This window comes from Salmo trutta, chromosome 13 (assembly GCF_901001165.1).
Source record: "Salmo trutta chromosome 13, fSalTru1.1, whole genome shotgun sequence".
NCBI classification, from domain to species: Eukaryota; Metazoa; Chordata; class Actinopteri; order Salmoniformes; family Salmonidae; genus Salmo; species Salmo trutta.
The window spans coordinates 84803186-84826115 of NC_042969.1; the positions used below are offsets into that span (position 1 = coordinate 84803186).

The window sequence follows — 22930 nt, forward strand, 5'->3', positions numbered from 1 at the left end:
TATAAACACCATGGGACCAGGCAGCCGTCATACAGCTCAGGAAGGAGACGCGTTCTGTCTCCTAGAGATGAACGTACTTTGGTGCGAAAAGTGCAAATTAATCCCAGAACAGCAAAGGACCTTGTGAAGATGCTGGAAGAAACAGGTACAAAAGTATCTATATCCACAGTAAAACGAGTCCTATATCGACATAACCTGAAAGGCCGCTCAGCAACGAAAAAGCCACTGCTCCAAAACCGCCATAAAAAAGACAGACTACAGTTTGCAACTGCACATGGGGACAAAGATTGTACTTTTTGGAGAAATGTCCTCTGGTCTGATGAAACAAAAATAGAAGTGTTTGGCCATAATGACCATCGTTATGTTTGAAGGAAAAAGGGGGAGGCTTGCAAGCCGATGAACACCATCCCAACCGATGGCAGCATTATGTTGTGGGGGTTCTTTGCTGCAGGAGGGACTGGTGCACTTCACAAAATAGATGGCATCATGAGGCAGGAAAATGATGTGGATATATTGAATCCACATCTCAGGACATCAGTCAGGAAGTTAAAGCTTGGTTGCAAATAGGTCTTCCAAATGGACAATGACCCCAAGCATACTTCCAAAGTTGTGGCAAAATGGCTTAAGGACAAAAAAGTCAAGGTATTGGAGTGGCCATCACAAAGCCCAGACATCAATCCCATAGAACATTTGTGGGCAGAACTGAAAAAGTGTGTGTGAGCAAGGAGCCCTACAAACCTGACTCAGTTACACCAGCTCTGTCAAGAGGAATGGGCCAAAATTCACCCAACTTATTGTGGGAAGTTTGTGGAAGGCTACCCGAAACGTTTGATCCAAGTTAAATAATTTACAGGCAATGCTACAAAATACTAATTGAGTGTATGTAAACTTCTGACCCACTGGGAATGTGATGAAATAAATAAAAGCTGAAATAAATCATTCTCTCTACGATTATTCTGACATTTCACATTCTTATAATAAAGTCCTAACTGACCTAAGAAAGGGAATCTTTACTAGGATTAAATGTAAGGAGTTTAAATGCATTTGGCTATGGTGTATATAAACTTCCGACTTCAACTATTGGTATTAACAAAGTAACATGGTGAAAGTTTACCAGGAAATGTATGTTTTCAAACAGAATGGACATTCTACAATCCTTAAATTACAATATGAGTATGTGTCAGTTCACATTTGTCCCTCATGTTTCTTGGTGGTTTCTAATTGGACATCATGTGTTTGTTGATAGTTTCTGATTGGACATCATGTGTTTGTTGGTGGTTTCTAATTGGACATCATGTGTTTGTTGGTTATTTCTAATTGGACATCATGTGTTTGTTGGTGGTTTCTAATTGGGCATAATGTGTTTCCTGGTGGTTTCTAATTGGACATCATGTGTTTGTTGGTAGTTTCTAATTGGACATCATGTGTTTGTTGGTGGTTTCTAATTGGGCATAATGTGTTTCCTGGTGGTTTCTAATTGGACATCATGTGTTTGTTGGTGGTTTCTATTTGGACATCATGTGTTTCTTGGTGTTCCTCTCTGGTCTCAGGAGGATGATGAAACACTTTGGAGCAAACAGACAGAACAGCAGCCCAAAGCTGGAAGCTAAGATGGCGAATATCTCCACAGCTACAGTGTACTTCCCAGGAGAGCTGACGTAGGCAGGGACGAAGGAGATCCACACGGCACAGAAGATCAGCATGCTGAAGGTGATGAACTTGGCCTCGTTGAAGTTGTCAGGGAGTTTCCTGGCCAGGAAGGCTAAGAGGAGACAGAGGGAGGCCAGCAGGCCGATGTAGCCCAGCACCAGAGAGAAGCCGACCACAGAGCCCACCTCACACTCCAGGACCACCCTCGGCCCCCGACCCTCTCTGCCGCCCCTCTCAGCCGGCCGGGGTGGAGCTAGGGTCAGCCACAGCACACAGATCAGCACCTGTGGAAGGGAAAGCAGTTCGGAAGGAAAAAGCAAGCACAGACACCGTAACAACAGAACATGGTCAGTGAAGGAAATAAATCAATTCTAATAGAGTATAGTAAAAACTAGATATTCACCTGGATGAGTGTGCAGATGGAGATACCCATCCTTTGCTGAGCTGGGCTGAAGTATCTCATCAGGTTCTCTCCAGGCAGAGTGGCCCTGAAGGCCACCAGCACCACCACAGTCCTGCTGAGCAGACAGGAGATGCAGAACACAAAGCTTATACCAAACAGGGTGTGTCTCAGCATGCAAGTCCACGGCTTAGGCCAACCAATGAAAACCAGTGCACACAGGAAGCAGAGCTTGAGTGACAGCAGGAGCAGGAAGCTGAGCTCAGAGTTGTTGGCTTTCACCTGGAACGAGACAGAGAATGATCATTTAGACTGAGTGACGTCATAAATGTCACCCTTATATGACACAATCTGACTTCTGTCCAGTAAGAACTGATGTCGCTCATGCAATGGAATGTATTTTTTGCAATGTCAGTTGAGTTGACTCAACAAATCATAGCACAGATTGAAGGGTACACTTTCTGCTTTTGCTTCCTGGCATCGGGTACACTCAAATTGTCTGCCAGTCCATCCATTATGCCATCATTGACTTGAATGGGGACACCCGTTCTATTCATTGTATTTCTATGATCATATGATTCAACTCACCAGGGGCGTATGGCGGTGGTAGAAAAAGGTGGCCTGGGCACCAGCTGTAAGCATTGCCCCGGAAACTGAGATGACGGACAGGATGACGCCCATTGTGTCGCTGTAGGAGAGGAAGTCCACCAGCTGTGGGACGCAGGCCGTACGATCAGGGTTGGACCAGAACCGCTCTGGACACCTGATACACTCAACTGACTCTGACAGAGAAGGAAGAGAAATCAAGAGTCAGAATCAGAACCAGTCAGAATGGGCACAAGTCAGGATCAGGACCAGTCAGACTCAGGACCAGTCAGACTCAGGGCCAGTCAGACTCAGGGCCAGTCAGACTCAGGACCAGTCAGACTCAGGACCAGTCAGAATCAGGACCAGTCAGACTCAGGGCCAGTCAGACTCAGGACCAGTCAGACTCAGGGCCAGTCAGAATCAGGACCAGTCAGACTCAGGGCCAGTCAGAATCAGGACCAGTCAGACTCAGGACCAGTCAGGATCAGGACCAGTCAGACTCAGGGCCAGTCAGAATCAGGACCAGTCAGACTCAGGGCCAGACAGAATCAGGACCAGTCAGACTCAGGACCAGTCAGAATCAGGACCAGTCAGAATGGACATAAGTCAGGATCGGGACCAGTCAGAATCAGGACCAGTCAGGACCAGGACCAGGAACAGTCAGAATCAGGACCAATCAGAATCAGGACCAGTCAGAACCAGGACCAGTCAGGACCAGTCAGAACCAGTCAGAATCAGTCAGAATCAGGACCAGTCAGGACCAGTCAGAATCAGGACCAGTCAGGACCAGTCAGAATCAGGACCAGTCATAATCAGGACCAGTCAGAACCAGGACCAGTCAGAATCAGGACTAGTCAAAACATGAATTGGAATGAGAAAAGCTGATAGACTACCTGTTGTGTTGCTGATCTCTCCCTCAGCGCAGGACAGACAGTCAAAGCAGCACACAGGCCTCCCCTTCTGTACCGCATGCCTGGAACCAGGGGGGCATGCAGCACTGCATATAGACACAGGGACCTACCCGACGGTGTGGTGGATACAGTGATTATCATCATCATCATCATCATCGCTATTATCACCATTATTACACACACACACACACACACACACACACACACACACACACACACACACACACACACACACACACACACACACACACACACACACACACACATACAGGCAGGTTTGCTGGGCCCCTCTGGGGACTAGGTGAGGAATCTGACCACATAAATATCTCACATTCAGTATCATGTTGATGACAGAGCTTTCTGTCTGACCTAACATTCAGTATCATGTTGATGACAGAGCTTTCTGTCTGACCTAACATTCAGTATCATGTTGATGACAGAACTTTCTGTCTGACCTAACATTCAGTATCATGTTGATGACAGAGCTTTCTGTCTGACCTAACATTCAGTATCCTGTTGATGACAGAGCTTTCTGTCTGACCTAACATTCAGTATCATGTTGATGACAGAGCTTTCTGTCTGACCTAACATTCAGTATCATGTTGATGACAGAGCTTTCTGTCTGACCTAACATTCATTATCATGTTGATGACAGAGCTTTCTGTCTGACCTAACATTCAGTATCATGTTGATGACAGAGCTTTCTGTCTGACCTAACATTCAGTATCATGTTGATGACAGAGCTTTCTGTCTGACCTAACATTCAGTATCATGTTGATGACAGAGCTTTCTGTCTGACCTAACATTCAGTATCATGTTGATGACAGAGCTTTCTGTCTGACCTAACATTCAGTATCATGTTGATGACAGAGCTTTCTGTCTGACCTAACATTCACCTGTTATTTGGTGTTTTTTCTGTCTTTCTCTTTGCTGTATGTCTGCCTCAGGGTGAGAAACTAAACAAGTCTATCTCTCTCACACACACACGCACGCATGCACATACACAAAAACACACACACACACACTCTCCTCTCTGCCTCAGAGAAACCTAGCTAAATGATACTCACCTCATCTCCGCTGCCCCCTCCCCACACCACTTTCTCCATATTGATGTGAAACTGGTCGTCCACTCCCACTGAAGACAGAAAATGGCCGACCTGGACAAACTCTGCTGTCCCCTCGGGGGTCACATGCCAATTGATGATGTCATAAGAGCCAGGCGGATCACCATTTATGTCGAAGTGGAACAAATCCCCCACAGGGGTACTGAAGTTCACTCTCCTCAGATAATGAACAATCTCAAAGACAAAAGGTTTATTGAAACAGGATTAAGAGTTAGAACCAGTTGTGGCTTTGGGTCTTTAGTACTCAACCCTTATAAAGTGTTTCCACTGTATCCTGACTGGAAACATTAGTGTTGTTAACCTGAAAACAGATCAACATGGTATTGTCACCTGGCTGGGCTGAAGCTTCCTGATATCAGGGCACCGTTCACTATTAAAGGGTCCCTCCCCTGGTCGACAGGCCACCATGTCCTGAATGGCGTGGGCGATGGCGTAAACAGCCTTGTACACATTGTAGCTGGCTCTCAGCTGAGACACGTCAGCGTACTGGCTCTCCCCTTCACCTAGGATTGACACTTCATTTTACTGAGACAACATCGGGAATGGATCAGGACACGAAAACAGAGCATTAGTTGTAAACTCTCACTCACCTATGACCTCTGAACCAGTACACTGTCGCCGGGACGACGGGGTCGTGCTGAGGTCAATCCCTAGAGAACACCCAAAAATCTCCTCCCACAATTCCCTAAGGAAGGGGTCGGATTTCTGGTAGTCCCCATCAGGACGGAGGCGTGTTAGGAAAGGGCCCAGGCTGGGAATGACAGCTTTCTTCAGGGCAAATCCAATAGTCCCGGCAAGAGAGGGCAGGTTTTTTGGGGAAGAGAGAGTAGAGTAGGTGACCCAGGCCTCCGAGGCGATCCACTGCCTATCTGTTATGTTCTGACGGACAACCTCTTCCATCAGGACCTGAAGAATGAGATGGTTGAAAAGATCAAGATAGTCAAGTTGAAGTACATGATTATCAATATGAAAATACTTGTCTATAAAGGGCATCAAGATATGGTAGGACAAAAACACTCTGAAACAGTTGTGTAACAAATACTTAACAATACTATGACCAGTAACTGATTACCCGTGCATCCTGAGCGATGGCAAATGTCACCACCACTCTGGCAGTAGATCCTCTGATGGTGTCCACGATGTGCTTCATCCGTCTCTGAGATGGTACCTTGGGGATGACCATCAGTGAGAGAGAGGGAAGAGAGTCAGAGAATATCAGAGAGAGTGTTTCTATTTTGGATTAGTGGAAGGGGGGAGGGAGCACAGTCAAAGAGAGACAGAAAGAGAGAGTATATTGTCAGATCATCAGAGTGAGGTCGTACCTTGGGGATGACCTCTGCGTAGGCGACACAAACCCCAGATCCCTGGAGATCTTGGAGCAGCATCTGAACCCCAAACTTTCCATAGTCATCATCCCCTGACACCAGCCCCACCCACTCCCAGCCCAGCTGATGCAGCAGCCTGGCCATGCCCAGAGCCTGGAAGGCATCGCTGGGTATCGTACGGAAGAACGACGGGTACCTCCAGTTGTCACTCAAACACGCACAGGAGGCAAAGTAACTCACCTGGGAGAGAACAGAGAGAGTGAGAACATAGAAAGATAGAGAGGGAGAGAGAGAGAGAGAACACAGAGAGAGAGAGAGAGAGAGAGAGAGAGAGAGAGAGAGAGAGAGAGAGAGAGAGAGAGAAGAGGCAGAGGAAGAGAGAACAGAGAGAGAGAATTCAAATGTTTAAGATGTAGAGACCAGAGGGAGAGAAAATGTAACATTATAGACAGAGTCATCTAGATAGATATTTGAATGTAATGTGTAAGAAAGCCATCTAGATAGATATTTGAATGTAATGTGTAAGAAAGTCATTTGGATAGATATTTGAATGTAATGTGTAAGAAAGCCATCTAGATAGATATATGAATTTAATGTGTAAGAGTATCATCGAAGTAGATATTTGAATGTAATGTGTAAGAAAGTCATCTACATAGATATTTGAATGCAGTCTGTAAGAACGTCATCATCTCTTTCCATTCCATTCTGTAATCCAACCGCATGCCTCACCATGGGTAAATCAAACGGCCCGAGGGTCTGTGCCACCACGATGGAGGCTGAGGAGCGGGCATCACCGATGATGACGGGCACCTCAGGGGTTGCTCCACACTCTGTGCCCGCCACAGAGGCCTCCTGGCCGGTCACCATGGCTAGGGTTGCCCCCAGAGTGGTACCCTCTGCCAGGCATGTGTCAGCAGCCAGGAACCCCAGGGTGAGGTTAGGAAGGAGGACTGGGTCACGGTTAATCTCCTCCACCGCAAAGATCATAGTCTGGAGCCAGCGGTAAGCACGCTGGTTGAACCTGACAGATGACAGATGGAGGAAGGGAAGAGACAGGGAGAGAGGAGGTAACTGAAAACACTTTACACATGAAAACAATGACACAAAACTGTCATCACACAATACTTCGGAGTTGCGTACATTGTACATGTCACATTTCCCTCAATACTCCTGAACTCCTGCTCTGGCAGAGGGGCTTCCACATGGATTGGGAACAGGCCCCCAATGACCACATCTCCTGCCCGATAAACACTGCCCGAGATGGGGTTAGCCATCAGGCGACAGGCCCCCCCTCCACCTCCAGACTGACCCCAGACATACCCAGGGATAGGGAGGCAGCAGAGCAGCCACAGCCAGCCACAGAGGCACATCACCTGGATAGAGACAAGGTCGAGGACTGGGAAAGTCTGTCACCTGGAGGAGAGAGATCAAACCAAGATTTTACAGACAGAACACTGAGTAAATAGAATGACATGAACAAAGAAATGCTAGCAATTAAAAAATAAACCACGACACCTGTAACCAGACATTTGTATGAAACAACAGTGATAGACACACAGAAGAATATGTTCCATCTTTGCACTACCTATCAACAGTAAACCTTCTCCTGGTGAGAGAGACAGACAGTCAGACAGACAGTCAGACAGAGAGGATGAGTGTCTGTCAGTCGAGCATCTCCTGCAGAGAGTGAAAGAGGGAGAGGAAGAGGAGAGAAGGAGAGATGCTGATATAGGGAAAAATGAGCCCCCGGCTAAAAAACAGGCACACAGCCACCAGGGGGTGCTTGTAGGGACGGGAGGGGTAGGAGGGGGTTAATTGGTGCTTGTTATTGGAGGATAACTTGGGGAACAGGTAATTGAGGGTAATTGGAGAAAGCCTATGAGGGTGATGTTATTGAAGGTAATGTAGTAGGAGAGGAGAAGTGTAGATAGAGAGAGCGAGTGACAGAGAGAGGGAGAGAGGGAGCGAAAGAGAGAGCGAGAGAGAAAGAGAGAGAGAAAGAGAGAAAGAGAGAGAGAAAGAGAGAAAGAGAGAGAGAAAGAGAGCGAGAGAGAGACAGGGGGAGAAGAAAGAAAGAAATACATTTTCTTTCCCTAAACTCTCAGTTTTCCCTGAGCTGTACCAATGACAGCAGGTTGTTGTTGGGTATAATTGCATGTAATTGAAGAATGACAATGACACTGAAGTTAATCACTTTAATTACCACAGTCGCTGAGAACATGAGGTCATAAATCTCTCTCTCTCTCTCTCTCTAACTCTCTTCGTCTCTCGCTCCCTCTCATTTGTTCTCTCTTTCCCTCTCTCTTTCTAGTACTCATCAAGAGTAATTGCACTGAGATGGGGTCTGTGTTCTGCTTGAGCCTGACACACAGGAGAATGTGGTGATTAGTGTGTGTGTGTGTGTGTGTGTGTGTGTGTGTGTGTGTGTGTGTGTGTGTGTGTGTGTGTGTGTGTGTGTGTGTGTGTGTGTGTGTGTGTGTGTGTGTAGAAGTCTAGTGCTGCATCAACAGGAATGGAGTGCTGGAAAGGTCTGTGGTGAAAGGCAGGGGTCAGAGAGAGAAAGATATTTCATTTTGAGGAGAACCCTCTATCATTTTCTAGAATATATCACACATACACGCCTACACACACACCTACACACACACCTACACACTTCTACACACACACACACCTACTCATCCAATTACACCCCAATTCTATACTCTCCCTCACCCTCTTTCCCCTATTCTATACTCTCCCTCTACTCACCCTCTCACCCCTATTCTTCTGTTCCTCTCCCTCTACTCTCCCACACTCCCCTATTCTGCTCCTCTATTCTCTCCCTCTCTCCCCTATTCTCCTCCTCTACTCTCACTCTCTCCCCTATTCTCCTCCTCTACTCTCCCTCTCCCTCTCTCCCCTATTCTCCTCTTCTATTCTCCCTCTCTCCACTACCTTTCCCATATTCTCCTCCTCTACTCTCCCTCTCCCTCTCTGTTTCACCCCTATTCTCCTCCTCTACTCTCCCTCTCTCTCCTATTATCCTCCTCTACTCTCCCTCTTCCTCTCTCCCCTATTCTCATCCTTTACTCTCCCTCTCCCTCTCCCTCTCTCCCCTATCCTCCTCTACTCTCCCTCTCTCCACTATCTTTCCCCTATCCTCCTCTCCCTCTCCCTCTCTCCCCTATCCTCCTCTACTCTCCCTCTCTCCACTATCTTTCCCCTATCCTCCTCTACTCTCCCTCTCTCCACTATCTTTCCCCTATCCTCCTCTACTCTCCCTCTCTCCACTATCTTTCCCCTATCCTCCTCTCCCTCTCCCTCTCTCCCCTATCCTCCTCTACTCTCCCTCTCCCTCTCTCCGTATTCTTAGTTAGAGCCTAATGTTAGCTAGCTAACATTGAACCTGGTCGGTTATGTCACGACTTCCGCCGAAGTCGGTTCCTCTCCTTGTTCGGGCGGCGTTCGGCGGTCGACGTCACCGGTCTTCTAGCCATCGCCGATCCACCTTTCATTTTCCATTTGTTTTGTCTTGTTTTCCCACACACCTGGTTTACATTTCCCTCATTACTTGTCGTGTATTTAACCCTCTGTTCCCCCCCATGTCTGTGTGTGAAATTGTTTATTGTTTCGTGTATGCGCACGTTAGACTGGTTGCGCTGGGTTATGTCAACCCGTATTGTGTTTAGTGGTCCTTGTGCCGTGTGTTTTGTTCGCCTAAATAAAAGGCTCCGTTTGAAACCCAGATTCTGCTCTCCTGCACCTGACTCCCAGCCAGTTACACATACCTAACAGGTTAGCTCCCAGCAGATTCATGCAGGTTAGTAACGACATGATATGGCACTATGTTCATTGTTGTTTAACTAGATAACGTTAGCTGGCTTGCTTGCTAGCTAACGTTATGGAACGTGTATGATCTTACACCTTGTTTGCCTAGCTAGGTAGCTACATGTCTTAACAAAAGACTCCACTATGCAAGTAACCATTTTGGGTGCATTTGTAAATTAATTCCGAGTATGCCAGAGTGCAGAATAACTGAAGAATTTACAAATGCACAACACCCGTTGAATATATCCAGAGGTAAACAAATCATCGTCCAGAGCGTCAAGTGCTATGAATGTTCCAAGAGTTAAACGAGATGTTTGGGGCTAAAGCTTAAGAGGGTGTGAACGATGCTGAATGGGTGTAGACAATGAAGAGTTCTCCAGTAGGTACCCAAACATTCAAAGGGGATTTTCTCAAAAGTGAGTTTACAAGTTTATCAACTTTCAAAGCCGAATTACTTTCCCATTGGTCTTCAAAAATGCAGTGTATGATATACCATTTTGTAGCTCTGAGTCTCTACTTTTATTCAATGTAAAAAACATAATTTTAAATTTTGCTACATAAGATCGATTTGAGCCGGTCGATCACATATAACGTGTCATTAGTCACATAGTTGTAAAGTCATAAGGAGTTCATAGATAGGTCTCTATGCTCCTCTTCACCTGCCTCATTGTCTGTCTGTGGCTTCACTGGGGCTAGGGTTGGAGCTCCAGGCCTTCTTGCGGACAGAGAGGGGAATGCTCCCCAACTAAAGGTGCTGCTCCTGGGGGAGATCTGAAGAGGAGCCCTGGGTCTGTCACAGCTGGGAGCAGACTCACAGAGAAATGGTTGTTATGGAAACAGCTATCCTCCCTTTTTGATTTCCCAAAACATAGGGGTCTACGTTTTGATGTGATCACTGATACAGTCAGACACACACTTTAACTTCTGTCTGTCTGCCATGCATTTACTTTACTTTTCACATGGTCTCCCTCTGTAGGCCTTCATGTGTGATTTGTAGTTAATGTGTGTTTGTAGAGAGAGTATCCTTTAGAGTTGTGAGGGCCATTTCATAGAAAATGAGGCCAATGAGGATATGTGTGTACTCTCCATATGTCATTCTGTGTGTGTGTGTGTGTTTTCTGCCAGAGTGTGTTTGTGTCTGTGTGTGCGTGCGTCCGTGTGTGCGTGCGTCCGTGTGTACGTGCGTGTGTGTGTGTGTGTGTGTAAGGTTAGTCTAATTTTAGAAGCTGTGTCCGGTGGGGACTGAGTGTGTATTCACCCCCCTGCTCAGTCCATAGCTGCCTCGGCAGATGTAAGCATCAAGTCAACACAGCTCTCATACAGTAGGATCCAAGTTGACCAGAAGGTCAGTGAGGAAGAACCATGGGGCCAAGAGGTAAGAAACTTCTTCAAAACTGTGCAATGAGTGAGTGAGTGAGTGAGTGAGTGAGTGAGTGAGTGAGTGAGTGAGTGAGTGAGTGAGTGAGTGAGTGAGTGAGTGAGTGAGTGAGTGAGTGAGTGGGAATGGGAGCTGGAGGATGGGAGCTGGAGTTTGGAGGATGAGAGCTGAGGATTTGGAGCTGGGGATTTGGAGCTGGGAGCTGGAGGATGGGAGCTGGGGATTTGGAGCTGGGAGCTGGAGGATGGGAGCTGGGGATTTGGAGCTGGGAGCTGGAGGATGGGAGCTGGGGATTTGGAGCTGGGAGCTGGAGGATGGGAGCTGGGGATTTGGAGCTGGGAGCTGGAGGATGGGAGCTGGGGATTTGGAGCTGGGAGCTGGAGGATGTGAGCTGGGGGATGGGAACTGGAGTTTGGAGGAAGGGAGCTGGGAGCTGAGTGATGGGATCTGAGGGATGGGAGCTGGGGTATTGGAGCTTAACAGAAGACAAAGTACCCACCTCCTACAGGAAGATTAACAGAAGACAAAGTACCCACCTCCTACAGGAAGCTTAACAGAAGACAAAGTACCCACCTCCTACAGGAAGATTAACAGAAGACAAAGTACCAAGGAAACTGTGTGTTTTTCTGTCTTGGCAAGTATGTACAATGTGAATTTCTTGATGTGTGTGTGTGTGTGTGTGTGTGTGTGTGTGTGTGTGTGTGTGTGTGTGTGTGTGTGTGTGTGTGTGTGTGTGTGTGTGTGTGTGTGTGTGTGTGTGTGTGTGTGTGTGTGTGTGTGTGTGTGTGTGTGTATGTAGTAATCTATCATGCCATATGATCTGTCTGACTGCTTCGTCTCACAGCTGAAACGGTCTTCGATCCAGCTGTAATTGAGTACCTCTAAAGTGTGTGTGTTTGTGTGTGCGCATCACACATTTGGTGATACACATCCAAAACATCAGATGTGATGATGTGGTTGCCATGGTTACTGATAGTCTCCCCCCATCAGTAAATTTTATTTTTGACTTCTCATAAGCGAGAGTGCGAGCACTTCTCTTGAAGGAGAAATGGAGGAGGTTAGGGAGGAAGAGGGAAGAGAAGGATGACATTTGACACGGCAACTTTAGAGGAGGTCATGAGTTTAACCTGACATAGATGGTTATACTATCTACAGTATGTAGTAATACTGTAACTCACTAACTTGTGATGGGGGCTGCTCCTACAATTTTCCACCGATTTCCTTTGCACATTTTTTTCAAGTATCATTCATAAGAAATTTGTCAAAATGAAAGTCCCTTGAAATAGATCTTTATTTATCCAGTGAACATTTGAATTCATATCCAACCCTCTGAAACAGTGTACCAGGCTGTGAACAGCACAGAGTAGTGGCTAGTCACTGTACTGACTATCTCTCTCATCTTTCGGGAACATGCCATTGGGTATACAGCCCTCGGGAAATATCAATATCATCTTAATGAAAGATGAGCTTTTCCCCTGTGACGATATCCTTTTATTCTGCCAGAACATTTTCAGACATTTTGAGACAACCAGTCTCATAGTGTCACGTGTCAGGTAACTACAAGGGGGCCCTGATGAACACTTTGGCTCAATGCGGTGGAAATGTTACAGTAGTTGTCAGCTGGTAGGGTTCTGTTTCACCTGTCTTTGTGCTTGTCTCCACCACCCCCCTCCCCTCCTCCAGGTATGAATTATAACACTTCAAAATATTATAAAATTCATAATTAATTTCCTGCAATTCTACACCTTTTGCCATGGGGTGGAGAACAATGTTTGGCTGGTGTGCATTCTATGGTCTGTCTCCATCAATCGTAGTGTGAACAATGTTGCCTGGATTTTTTACGTCCCCATTTGATTGCTGTTACCAACTCATGTTAAAACCTGTTGAGGACAGACGTTCCGCTAGCGGAATGCCTAGCCAATATCCAATGGAACAGCGTGGCGCGAAATACAAAAACCTCAAAAATGCAATAATTTAAATTTGTCAAACATACGACTATTTTACACCATTTTAAAGATAAGACTCTCATTAATCTAACCACATTGTCTGATTTCAAAAAGGCTTTACAGCGAAAGCAAAACATTAGATTACGTATGTTAGGAGAGTACATAGACCAAAATAATCACACAGCCATTTTCCAAGCAAGCATATATGTCACAAAAAAAAACCCAGCTAAATGAAGCATCAGATGACACTCCTAGGACATTATGTTATACAATACATGTATGTTTTGTTCAATCAAGTTCATATTTATATCCAAAAACAGCTTTTTACATTGGCATGTGATGTTCAGAACATGCATTCCCACCAAAAACTTCCAGTGAATTTACAAAATGACTCATCATAAACGTTGACAAAATACATAACAAATATTTTAAGAATTATAGATACAGAACTCCTTTATGCAATCGCTATGTCAGATTTTAAAATAGCTTTTCGGCGAAAGCACATTTTTCAATATTCTGAGTACATAGCTCAGCCATCAGGCTAGCTATTTTGACACCCGCCAAGTTCGGGGCAAACTAAACTCAGAATTAGTATGAGAAATATTGTATTACCTTTGCTGATCTTCATCAGAATGCACTCCCAGGACTGATACTTCCATAAGAAAGGTTGTTTTTGTTCCAAATAATCCATAGTTATGCCCAAATACCTCCGTTTTGGTCGTGCGTTCAGGTCCCTATCCAAAGGGTAACGCGCGAGACAAAAAAGTCAAAATGTTCCATTACCGTACTTAGAAGCATGTCAAACGCTGTTTAAAATCAATTTTTATGGTCTTTTTCTCGTAAAATAGTGATAATATTCCAACCAGACAATAGTGTATTCATTAAAAGAGGAAAAGAAAAAACAGCATGCACGCGGGAACGAGACTGACTGGAACCTCTCCGTCCATCCAATCGCTTTGTCCCCAGGCAAACCACTGAGAAACTGAGCTACTATACTCTGCCCAGAGACAGGAGACGGCTCAATCCGCTTTCTGAAGGCTTTAGACAGCCAATGGAAGCCTTAGAAAGTGCAACGTAACCCCACAGATACTGTAGTTTCGATAGAGAATCAAAAGGAGAACTACAAATTCTCAGACAGGCCACTTCCTGCTTGAAATTTTCTCAGGGGTTTGCCTGCCATATGAGTTCTGTTATACTCACAGACACCATTCAAACAGTTTTAGGAACTTCAGAGTGTTTTCTATCCAAATCTAGTAATATCATATTCTCATTTCTGGGCAAGAGTAGTAACCAGTTTAAATCGGGTACGTTTTGTATCCGGCCGTAAAAATACTGCCCCCTATCCTAAACAGGTTTTAACATTCTCAAGCAGTCGTGAGATAACGTTGTCTTTGAATTTAGATCCTCAGAGAACTAAGGAAGTTGTCAGAGATGTTAGTACAACTAAGGAAGTGGGCAACAGTTGTCAGAGGTGTTAATACAACTAAGGAAGTGGGCAACAGTTGTCAGAGGTGTTAATTCAATTAAGGAAGTGGGCAACAGTTGTCAGAGGTGTTAATACAACTAAGGAAGTGGGCAACAGTTGTCAGAGGTGTCAGAACAAGTAGGAGTATGAAACTATGGTATTTGGTGCAGTGTTGCTTAACAGTGATATTCTGCAAGCGGAGGTAAACTTAGTGATGTCAGTCTTCATACGGAGTGTCTGTGACCTGCAGTATTCTACTGTCTGTTGTTAACAATTCCACAGCAGCCAGCCATTATTTGTCACAGTCATATACATTGGCTTAGTTCAATGATCTGTGTCTACAGTAAAAAAACATGACATCATGTGTCAATGTTGTGTGTAGAGACGGACCAAGGCGAGTTCCACATATTTATTTTAGAGAAACTTTACAAAACAAAAAAAGGAACAAGCAACAAACCGTGACGACAGAGATGCTACATGCACTTATTCAAAATAAGATCCCACAAAACACAGTGGGGAAATGGCTGCCTAAATATGATCCCCAATCAAAGACAATGAATAAACAGCTGCCTCTGATTGGGAACCATACAAGGCCAACAAAGAATTACACACACTAGATTATACACCCTAGTCACACCCCGAACAAACCAAAATAGAGAATAAAAAGGCTCTCTATGGTCAGGGCGTGACATCATGGGACGATGAATGAGACAAATGCGCAGAGATTGTTCACGTTACATTTTTTTATTTGATCAATGTTAAAAATCACAGGAAATAATAATAACAACAGTTGTACTCATATTAATGAATATTATCTTAATCCCTCTGACCAAAATACGTGAACCCTACCTGTCCACAGTAAATGAGAGGACATTTCCGTCCATTTTCTGCGTCCCTGGCTGACAGAAAGACTGCAGTCTAGATGTAGGTTAAGTACGAGAGTGTGTCCTGTGAGACCTCACTTCAGCCTGAGGTTACATTGGGTGATTATGCTTGGCCTTTCATAATGCATGTACACTTTGAAGTAGGAATGCACACTCCAAAGTAAGTGTACACTTCAGTGTGGGGCTGTATTCTACAGTGTAAATGTTCCTGCTGTCTGTGCAAGTGTGTGTGTGTGTGTGTGTGTGTGTGTGTGTGTGTGTGTGTGTGTGTGTGTGTGTGTGTGTGTGTGTGTGTGTGTGTGTGTGTGTGTGTGTGTGTGTGTGTGTAACCTCCCTGAATAAATCGGTCCTCTGATAGTCACCCAGAGGCCAGGCTACAGGGACAACATACCAACACACCACTGGATAGGAACACCCAGCGCTGATCACAGGGCTGACTACAGGGCTGACTACAGGGCTGTCCAAAGGGCTGACTACAGGGCTGACTACAGGGCTGACTATAGGGCTGACCACAGGGCTGACTACAGGGCTGACTACAGGGCTGTCCAAAGGGCTGACTACAGGGCTGACTACAGGGCTGACTACAGGGCTGACTATAGGGCTGACCACAGGGCTGACTACAGGGCTGACTACAGGGCTGACTACAGGGCTAACCACAGAGCTGACCACGGCTGATTACAGGGCTGACTACAGGGCTGACTAAAGGGCTGACTATAGGGCTGACCACAGGGCTGACTACAGGGCTGACTACAGGGCTGACTACAGGGCTGACTACAGGGCTGACCACAGAGCTGACCACGGCTGATTACAGGGCTGACTACAGGGCTGACTACAGGGCTGACCACAGGGCTGACTATAGGGCTGTCTAAAGGGCTGTCTAAAGTGCTGACCACAGAGCTGACCACGGCTGACTACAGGGCTGATTACAGGGCAGACCATAGGGCTGACTACAGGGCTGACTACAGGGCTGACTACAGGGCGTACTACAGGGCGTACTTCAGGGCGTACTACAGGGCTGACCACAGAGCTGTCCACAGGGCTGGCCACAGGGCTGACCACAGGGCTGACTACAAGGTGTCCACAGGGCTGACCACAGGGCTGCCTCAGGGCTGACTACAGGGCGGACTACAGAGTTGACTACAGGGCTGACCACAGGGCTGACTACAGGGCTGACTACAGGGCTGACTACAGGGCTGACTACAGGGCTGACTACAGAGCTGACTACAGGGCTGACTACAGGGCTGACCACAGAGCTGACTACAGGGCTGACTACAGGGCGTACTACAGAGTTGACTACAGGGCTGACCACAGGGCTGACTACAGGGCTGACTACAGAGCTGACTACAGGGCTGACCACAGGGCTGACTACAGGGCTGACTACAGAGCTGACTACAGGGCTGACCATAGAGCTGACTACAGGGCGTACTACAGGGTGTACTACAGGGCGTACTACAGGGCGTACTACAGGGCTGACCACAGAGCTGTCCACAGGGCTGGCCACAGGGCTGACCACAGGGCTGACTAAAAGGTGTCCACAGGGCTGACCTCAGGGCTGACTACAGGGCTGTGTACAGGGCTGACCACAGAGCTGTCCACAAGGCTGACAACAGTGCAGTGAAGGTCACACAGACACTGAGGCAATCTGCCCTGATCTGACCATTTACTCCTCCTCTCTCACTCTTTTCTTCCAGTCTCAGCATCTTTCTTAGTTCCTGTCAAGGGTACATTTAGTGATATGTTGACTGGACAAAACATTAAAAACACCTGCATTCTCCATGACATAGACTGACCAGGTGAAATGTATGATCCCTTATTGATGTCACTTGTTAAATCCTTTTCAATCAGTGTAGATGAAGGGGAAGATATAGCTTCAAGAAGGATTTTTAAGCCTTGACACAATTCAGACATGGATTGTGTGTGTGCCATTCCGAGGGTGAATGGTTTACTTTAACATAAGTGCCTTTGAACAGAGTATGGCAGTACGTGCCAGGCGCACCGGCTTGAGTGTGTCAAGAACTGCAACGCTTCTGGGTTTCTCACACTCAACAGTTTCCCGTGTCTATCAAGAATGGTCCCCCATCCAGCCAACTTGACAACTGTGGGAAGAAATGGAGTCAACATGGGCCAGCATCCCTGTGGAACACTTTTTACACCTTGTAGAGTCCATGCCCTGACGAATTGAGGCTGTTCTGAGGGCATAAGGAGGTGCAACTCAGGATTAGGAAGGTGTTCTTAATGTTGTGTACACTCAGTCTATATGTTCCCCTTACTAGTATTTCATTGTTAAGTTATGTCACTAATTGACCAAATCAGCCACCTACCTGCTTTCCCATCTTCCAATGTGTCTCTGTTAAAAAAGAAAAGCTGAAAATCTAAGGCCCTTGAATACTACCGCTGAATACTACCGCTGAATACTACCACTGAATTCTACCGCTGAATACTACCTCTGAACACTACCGCTGAATACTACCGCTGAATACTACCGCTGAATAGTACCGCTGAATACTACCGCTGAATACTACCGCTGAATACTTCCACTGAGTTCTACCGCTGAATACTACTGCTGAATACTTCCACTGAATTCTACCGCTGAATACTACCGTTGAATACTACCACTGAATACTACCACTGAATTCTACCGCTGAATACTACCACTGAATACTACCGCTAAATACTACCACTGAATACTTCCACTGAATACTACCACTGAATACTACCACTGAATACTACCTCTGAATTCTACCGCTGAATACTGCCGCTGAATACTACCGCTGAATACTACTCTGACTCGGTCATAGTGACCAAGCTGATTTGTTGTGTAACACAAAACGACTGCCTCCCACTCTCCAAGCCAGATGGCAGGCAGCTTGCTGGGGTGTTATAATACCAGCTGTGATGCTAGGTAGCATAGCACCTAATAACACTGAAGGTGTGAGTGGGAATGGTGTGGAAACACTGCTGCTGCTTCCGCTGCAGCCATAGGATAGTGGGTGTTGTTAACCTACAGCAAGCTGCCAAAAAAGAGAGGAGGGGGGATGGAAGAGAGAGGTAGAGAGAGGTGGAAGAGAAAGAGAGAGAGAGAGAGAGAGAGAGAGAGAGAGAGAGAGAGAACAAATAGAAAAAACATATTCATGATCAAATACAAATCTTAGAATCAACTATTAAAGACTACCAGAACCCAATGGATTATTCAAATACATTGAATGAACTACAGGACAAAATACAAACCCTCCAACCCAAAAATGCCTCTGGTGTTGATGTTATCCTAAATTAAATGATACATTGGCTATACTTAAACTCTTTAACATCATCCTCAGCTCTGGCAACTTCCCCAATATTTGGAACCAAGGACTGAGCACCCTAATCCACAACAGTGGAGACAAATTTGACCCCAATACCTACCACAGGATATGCGTCAACAGCAACCTTGGGAAAATCCTCTGCATTATCAATAACAGCAGACTCGTAATTTTCCTCAGTGAAAACAATGTACTGAGCAAATCTGAAATTGGCATTTTACCAAATTACGGTATGACAGACCACGTATTCACCCTGCATACCATATTGACCAAAAAAACTAACCGAAACAAAGGCAAAGACTTCTCATGCGTTGTCGATTTAAAAAAAACTTTCGACTAAATTTTACATGAGGGCCTGCTATAAAAATTGATGGAAAGTGGTGTTGGGGGAAAACATACAACATTCTAAAATCCATGTACGCAAACAACAAGTGTGCTGTTAAAATTGGCAAAAAACACACACATTTCTTTCTTCAGGGCCGGAGGGTGAGACAAGGATGCAACTTAAGACCAACCCTCTTCAACATATACATCATCGATTTAGTGAAGGCACTAGAACAGTCTGCAGCACCCAGCCTCACCCTACTAGAATCTGAAATCAAAGTTCTACTGTTTGCTGATGATCTGGTGCTTCTGTCCCCAACCGAGGAGGGCCTACAGCAGCACCAAGATCTTCTGCACAGACCTGGTCCCTGAAAGTAAATCTCAGTAAAACAAAAATAATAGTGTTTCAAAAAAGATCAAGTTGCCAGGACCACAAATACAAATTACATCTAGACACCGTTGCCCTAGAGCACACAAAAAACTATACATACCTCGGCCTAAACATCAGCGTCACAGGTAACTTCCAAAAAGCTGTTAACGAGATGAGAGATAAGGCAAGAAGGGCATTCTATGCCATCAAAAGGAACATAAATTCAACATACCAATTAAGATCTGGCTAAAAATACTTGAATCAGTTATAGAACCCATTGCCCTTCATGGTTGTGAGGTCTGGGGTCCGCTCACCAACCAAGAATTCACAAAATGGGACAAACACCAAATTGAGACTGCATGCAGAATTCTGCAAAAATATCCTTCGTGTACAAAGTAAAACACCAAATAATGCATGCAGAGCAGAATTAGGCCGATACCCACTAATTATCAAACTCCAGATAAGAGCCATTAAATTCTACATCCACCTAAAAGGAAGTGATTCCCAAACCTTCCATAACAAAGCCATCACCTACAGAGAGATGAACCCTGAGAAGAGTCCCCTAAGCAAGCTGGTCCTGGGACTCTGTTCACAAACACAAACAGACCCCACAGAGCCCCAGAACAGCAACACAATTAGACCCAACTAAATCATGAGAAAACAAAAAGATAATTACTTGACACTTTGGAAAGAATTAACAAAAATACTGAGCAAACTAGAATGCAATTTGGCCCTAAACAGAGAGTACACTGTGGCAGAATACAGAGAGTACACAGTGGCCACTGTGACTGACCCAAACTTAAGGAAATCTTTGACCATGTACAGACTCAGTGAGCATAGTCTTGCTATTGAGAAAGGCAGCCATAGGCAGACATGGCTCTCAAGAGAAGACAGGCAATGTGCACACTGCCCACAAAATGATTTGAAAACTGAGCTGCACTTCCTAACCTCCTGCCAATTGTATGACCATATTAGAGACACATATTTCCCTTAGATTAGACAGATCCACAAAGAATTCGAAAACAACCCGATTTTGATAAACTCTACTGGGTGAAATACCACAGTGTGTCATCGCAGCAGCAATATTTGTGACCTGTTGCCACAAGAAAAGTGCAACCAGTGAAGAACAAACACCATTGTAAATAAAACCCATATTTATGTTAATTTATTTTCCATTTTGTATTTTAAACATTTGCATATCATTACAACACTATATATATACATAATATGACATTTGTAATATCTTTATTCTTTTGGAACTTCTGTGAGTGTAATGTTTACTGTTCATTTCTACTGTTTATTACACTATTTTTATTATATATTATCACTTGCTTTGGCAATTTCAACATGTTTCCCATGACAATAAAGCTCTTAAATTGAATTTAAATGGAATTGAGTTGACAGAGAGAGACAGATTTTATTTTATTTTATTTGGATCTCTTTTAGTCCCCATTTGGACTAATCTTCCAAGAGTCCTTAAACATTAAAATACAATTTATAATACAAACACATTTCCACATATAACATACTATTACAAACATACATAATATACTAACATAATGACCCAATAAATACTCAATCTAAAAAATATGGATTCTTCATCTACTATAGTCCCTCAACATTTCTATGTATTATATTTAAATGGTTTTAAAATAATGTTTACATTTATATATTGAAAGGTTTCTGGTTTGCTCAGTTCATTTATTCAATTTCTTTATTGCTCTAAATCGAAATGTTCTTTTGCCTATTTATCTTTTCTGTCTGGATAATGCATATATGATGGACAAACTATTTCTAGTATTTACAGAATGTCTGTCTCTTACCAACTGAATATCGTTGTGCATAGAACGTGGCCGTTTTAAATGATGTATATTATGAAATAAAATAAGCATGTTTTTTTTATTATCTTGTCGATAGATGACCAACCAAGAACATTGTGCATGACTGCAACAGAAGAACCATATCTCCACCTTAAAACAATCTTTGCTGCTTTGTTCTGTGCATTCTGCAGCCTCCTAACTTCACTTGATGATGCATTTCCCCAGACCACAGAATAGTAGTTCACCTGACTCTCAATCATTTCTTGAGTTATTTGCTTAAGACTTTTTCCTGGTAAATATTTAGCTATCCTCCTGATTATGCATGCTGTTTTAATAATTGTTTTACATAGATTAGTTATTTGAGACGACCATGATAAGCAGCTGTCTAGCTGCACTCCTAGTAGTTTGGTTTCTGCCACTTCTTCAATTTGTACTCCCCCCCATACTTAATTGTATCCCATGCTGTTTTGGCCTTTTCCTAGTGGAACAGACCAACATAACTTTGGTTTTCTTGGTGTTTAAAACAAGGTTGTTCTGGCAAACCCACTCCCTGATATTCTCCAAATCTCCTTGTAAAGCTTGCTGTACCTGTTTAACCAATTGTCTTGCTGCATAAATTGTAGTATCATCTGCAAATATAATAGCTTGAGTTTCAGCTAAGACATAGGGAAGGTCATTGGTATATATTAAATAAAGATATATTATATTAAATAAAGAGGTGGCCCAAGGCAGCTGCCCTGCGGTATTCCACAATTTAACGCATGAGGGGAAGAAAATGAACCATTGATATAGGTGGACTGTTTCCTGTCAGTTAGATATGACTGTACCCAATTCAATGCTACCTCCTTAAAACCATAATGCATTAATTTTGTCAAAATGATTTCATGGTCCACTAAATCAAATGCTGCACTGAAATCTAAAAATAGTACACCCACAAACTTGCCATTATCCATAGCATTGAACCACTGGTCAGTCATGTCAACCAATGCAGTGTTAGTGGAATGGTTTTTGCAATAAGCATGCTGATTGGCTGTAATCAGATAATTCTTTTCCATGTACTCCCATATTTGTCAAAATAATTTCATGATCCACTAAATCAAATGCTGCACTGAAATCTAAAAATAGTACACCCACAAACTTGCCATTATCCACAGCATTGAACCACTGGTCAGTCATGTCAACCAATGCAGTGGTAGTGGAATGGTTTTTGCAATAAGCATGCTGATTGGCTGTAATCAGATCATTCTTTTCCATGTACTCCCATATTTGTCTACTCACAATACCCTCCAATATCTCACTGAGTGAAGGGAGTAGACTAATTGGTCGACTATTGGCAGGAGTAATGGGTTCTTTGCTATCTTTTGGAATAGGACACAGTTTCGCATGCTTCCATACATTTGCAAACATCCCCTTTTCCAGTGACCAATTAAATATGTATCTCAGTGAAACTGTAATCTGGGGAGCAGCACAGCGAAGTAAAACATTGTCCATAAGACCATAACCTGTAGATTGACCATCGGGTAATGACTTCAATAGGTTTAACACCTCCTCCACTGACACTGTTTGTAGACTAAAAGGGCAGATCTTGTTGCTCATAATATGATCATGAATCCATTGGACAATAGCTTGTTTGGAAGAA

The 22930-nt window shown here is 44.4% G+C and overlaps 1 protein-coding gene across 1 annotated transcript; it reads right to left on the reverse strand.

The window, feature by feature from the left end:
- Window positions 1-1505: 1505 nt before the first annotated feature.
- LOC115204974 (extracellular calcium-sensing receptor-like) lies at window positions 1506-7368 on the reverse strand. Its single transcript, XM_029770548.1, has 11 exons — window positions 7139-7368; window positions 6728-7019; window positions 5996-6238; window positions 5746-5841; window positions 5264-5579; window positions 5004-5176; window positions 4617-4847; window positions 3532-3655; window positions 2639-2832; window positions 2054-2332; window positions 1506-1934 (listed from the first exon to the last, which is right to left on the reverse strand). The coding sequence occupies exons 1-11, from the start codon at window positions 7366-7368 to the stop codon at window positions 1506-1508; spliced, it is 2607 nt and encodes an 868-aa protein (XP_029626408.1).
- Between the last annotated feature and the right edge of the window lie 15562 nt (window positions 7369-22930).

Excerpts from the sequence above, each read along its gene's own strand:
- LOC115204974 (XM_029770548.1), bottom strand. The coding sequence starts at position 7,368 with ATGTGCCTCTGTGGCTGGCTGTGGCTGCTCTGCTGCCTCCCTATCCCT. Across the intron at positions 5,580-5,745 it reads CCATCGCTCAGGATGCACGG|GTCCTGATGGAAGAGGTTGT; the intron begins GTAATCAGTTAC and ends CTCATTCTTCAG. Across the intron at positions 3,656-4,616 it reads GAGGGGGCAGCGGAGATGAG|GTCCCTGTGTCTATATGCAG; the intron begins GTGAGTATCATT and ends ACCGTCGGGTAG.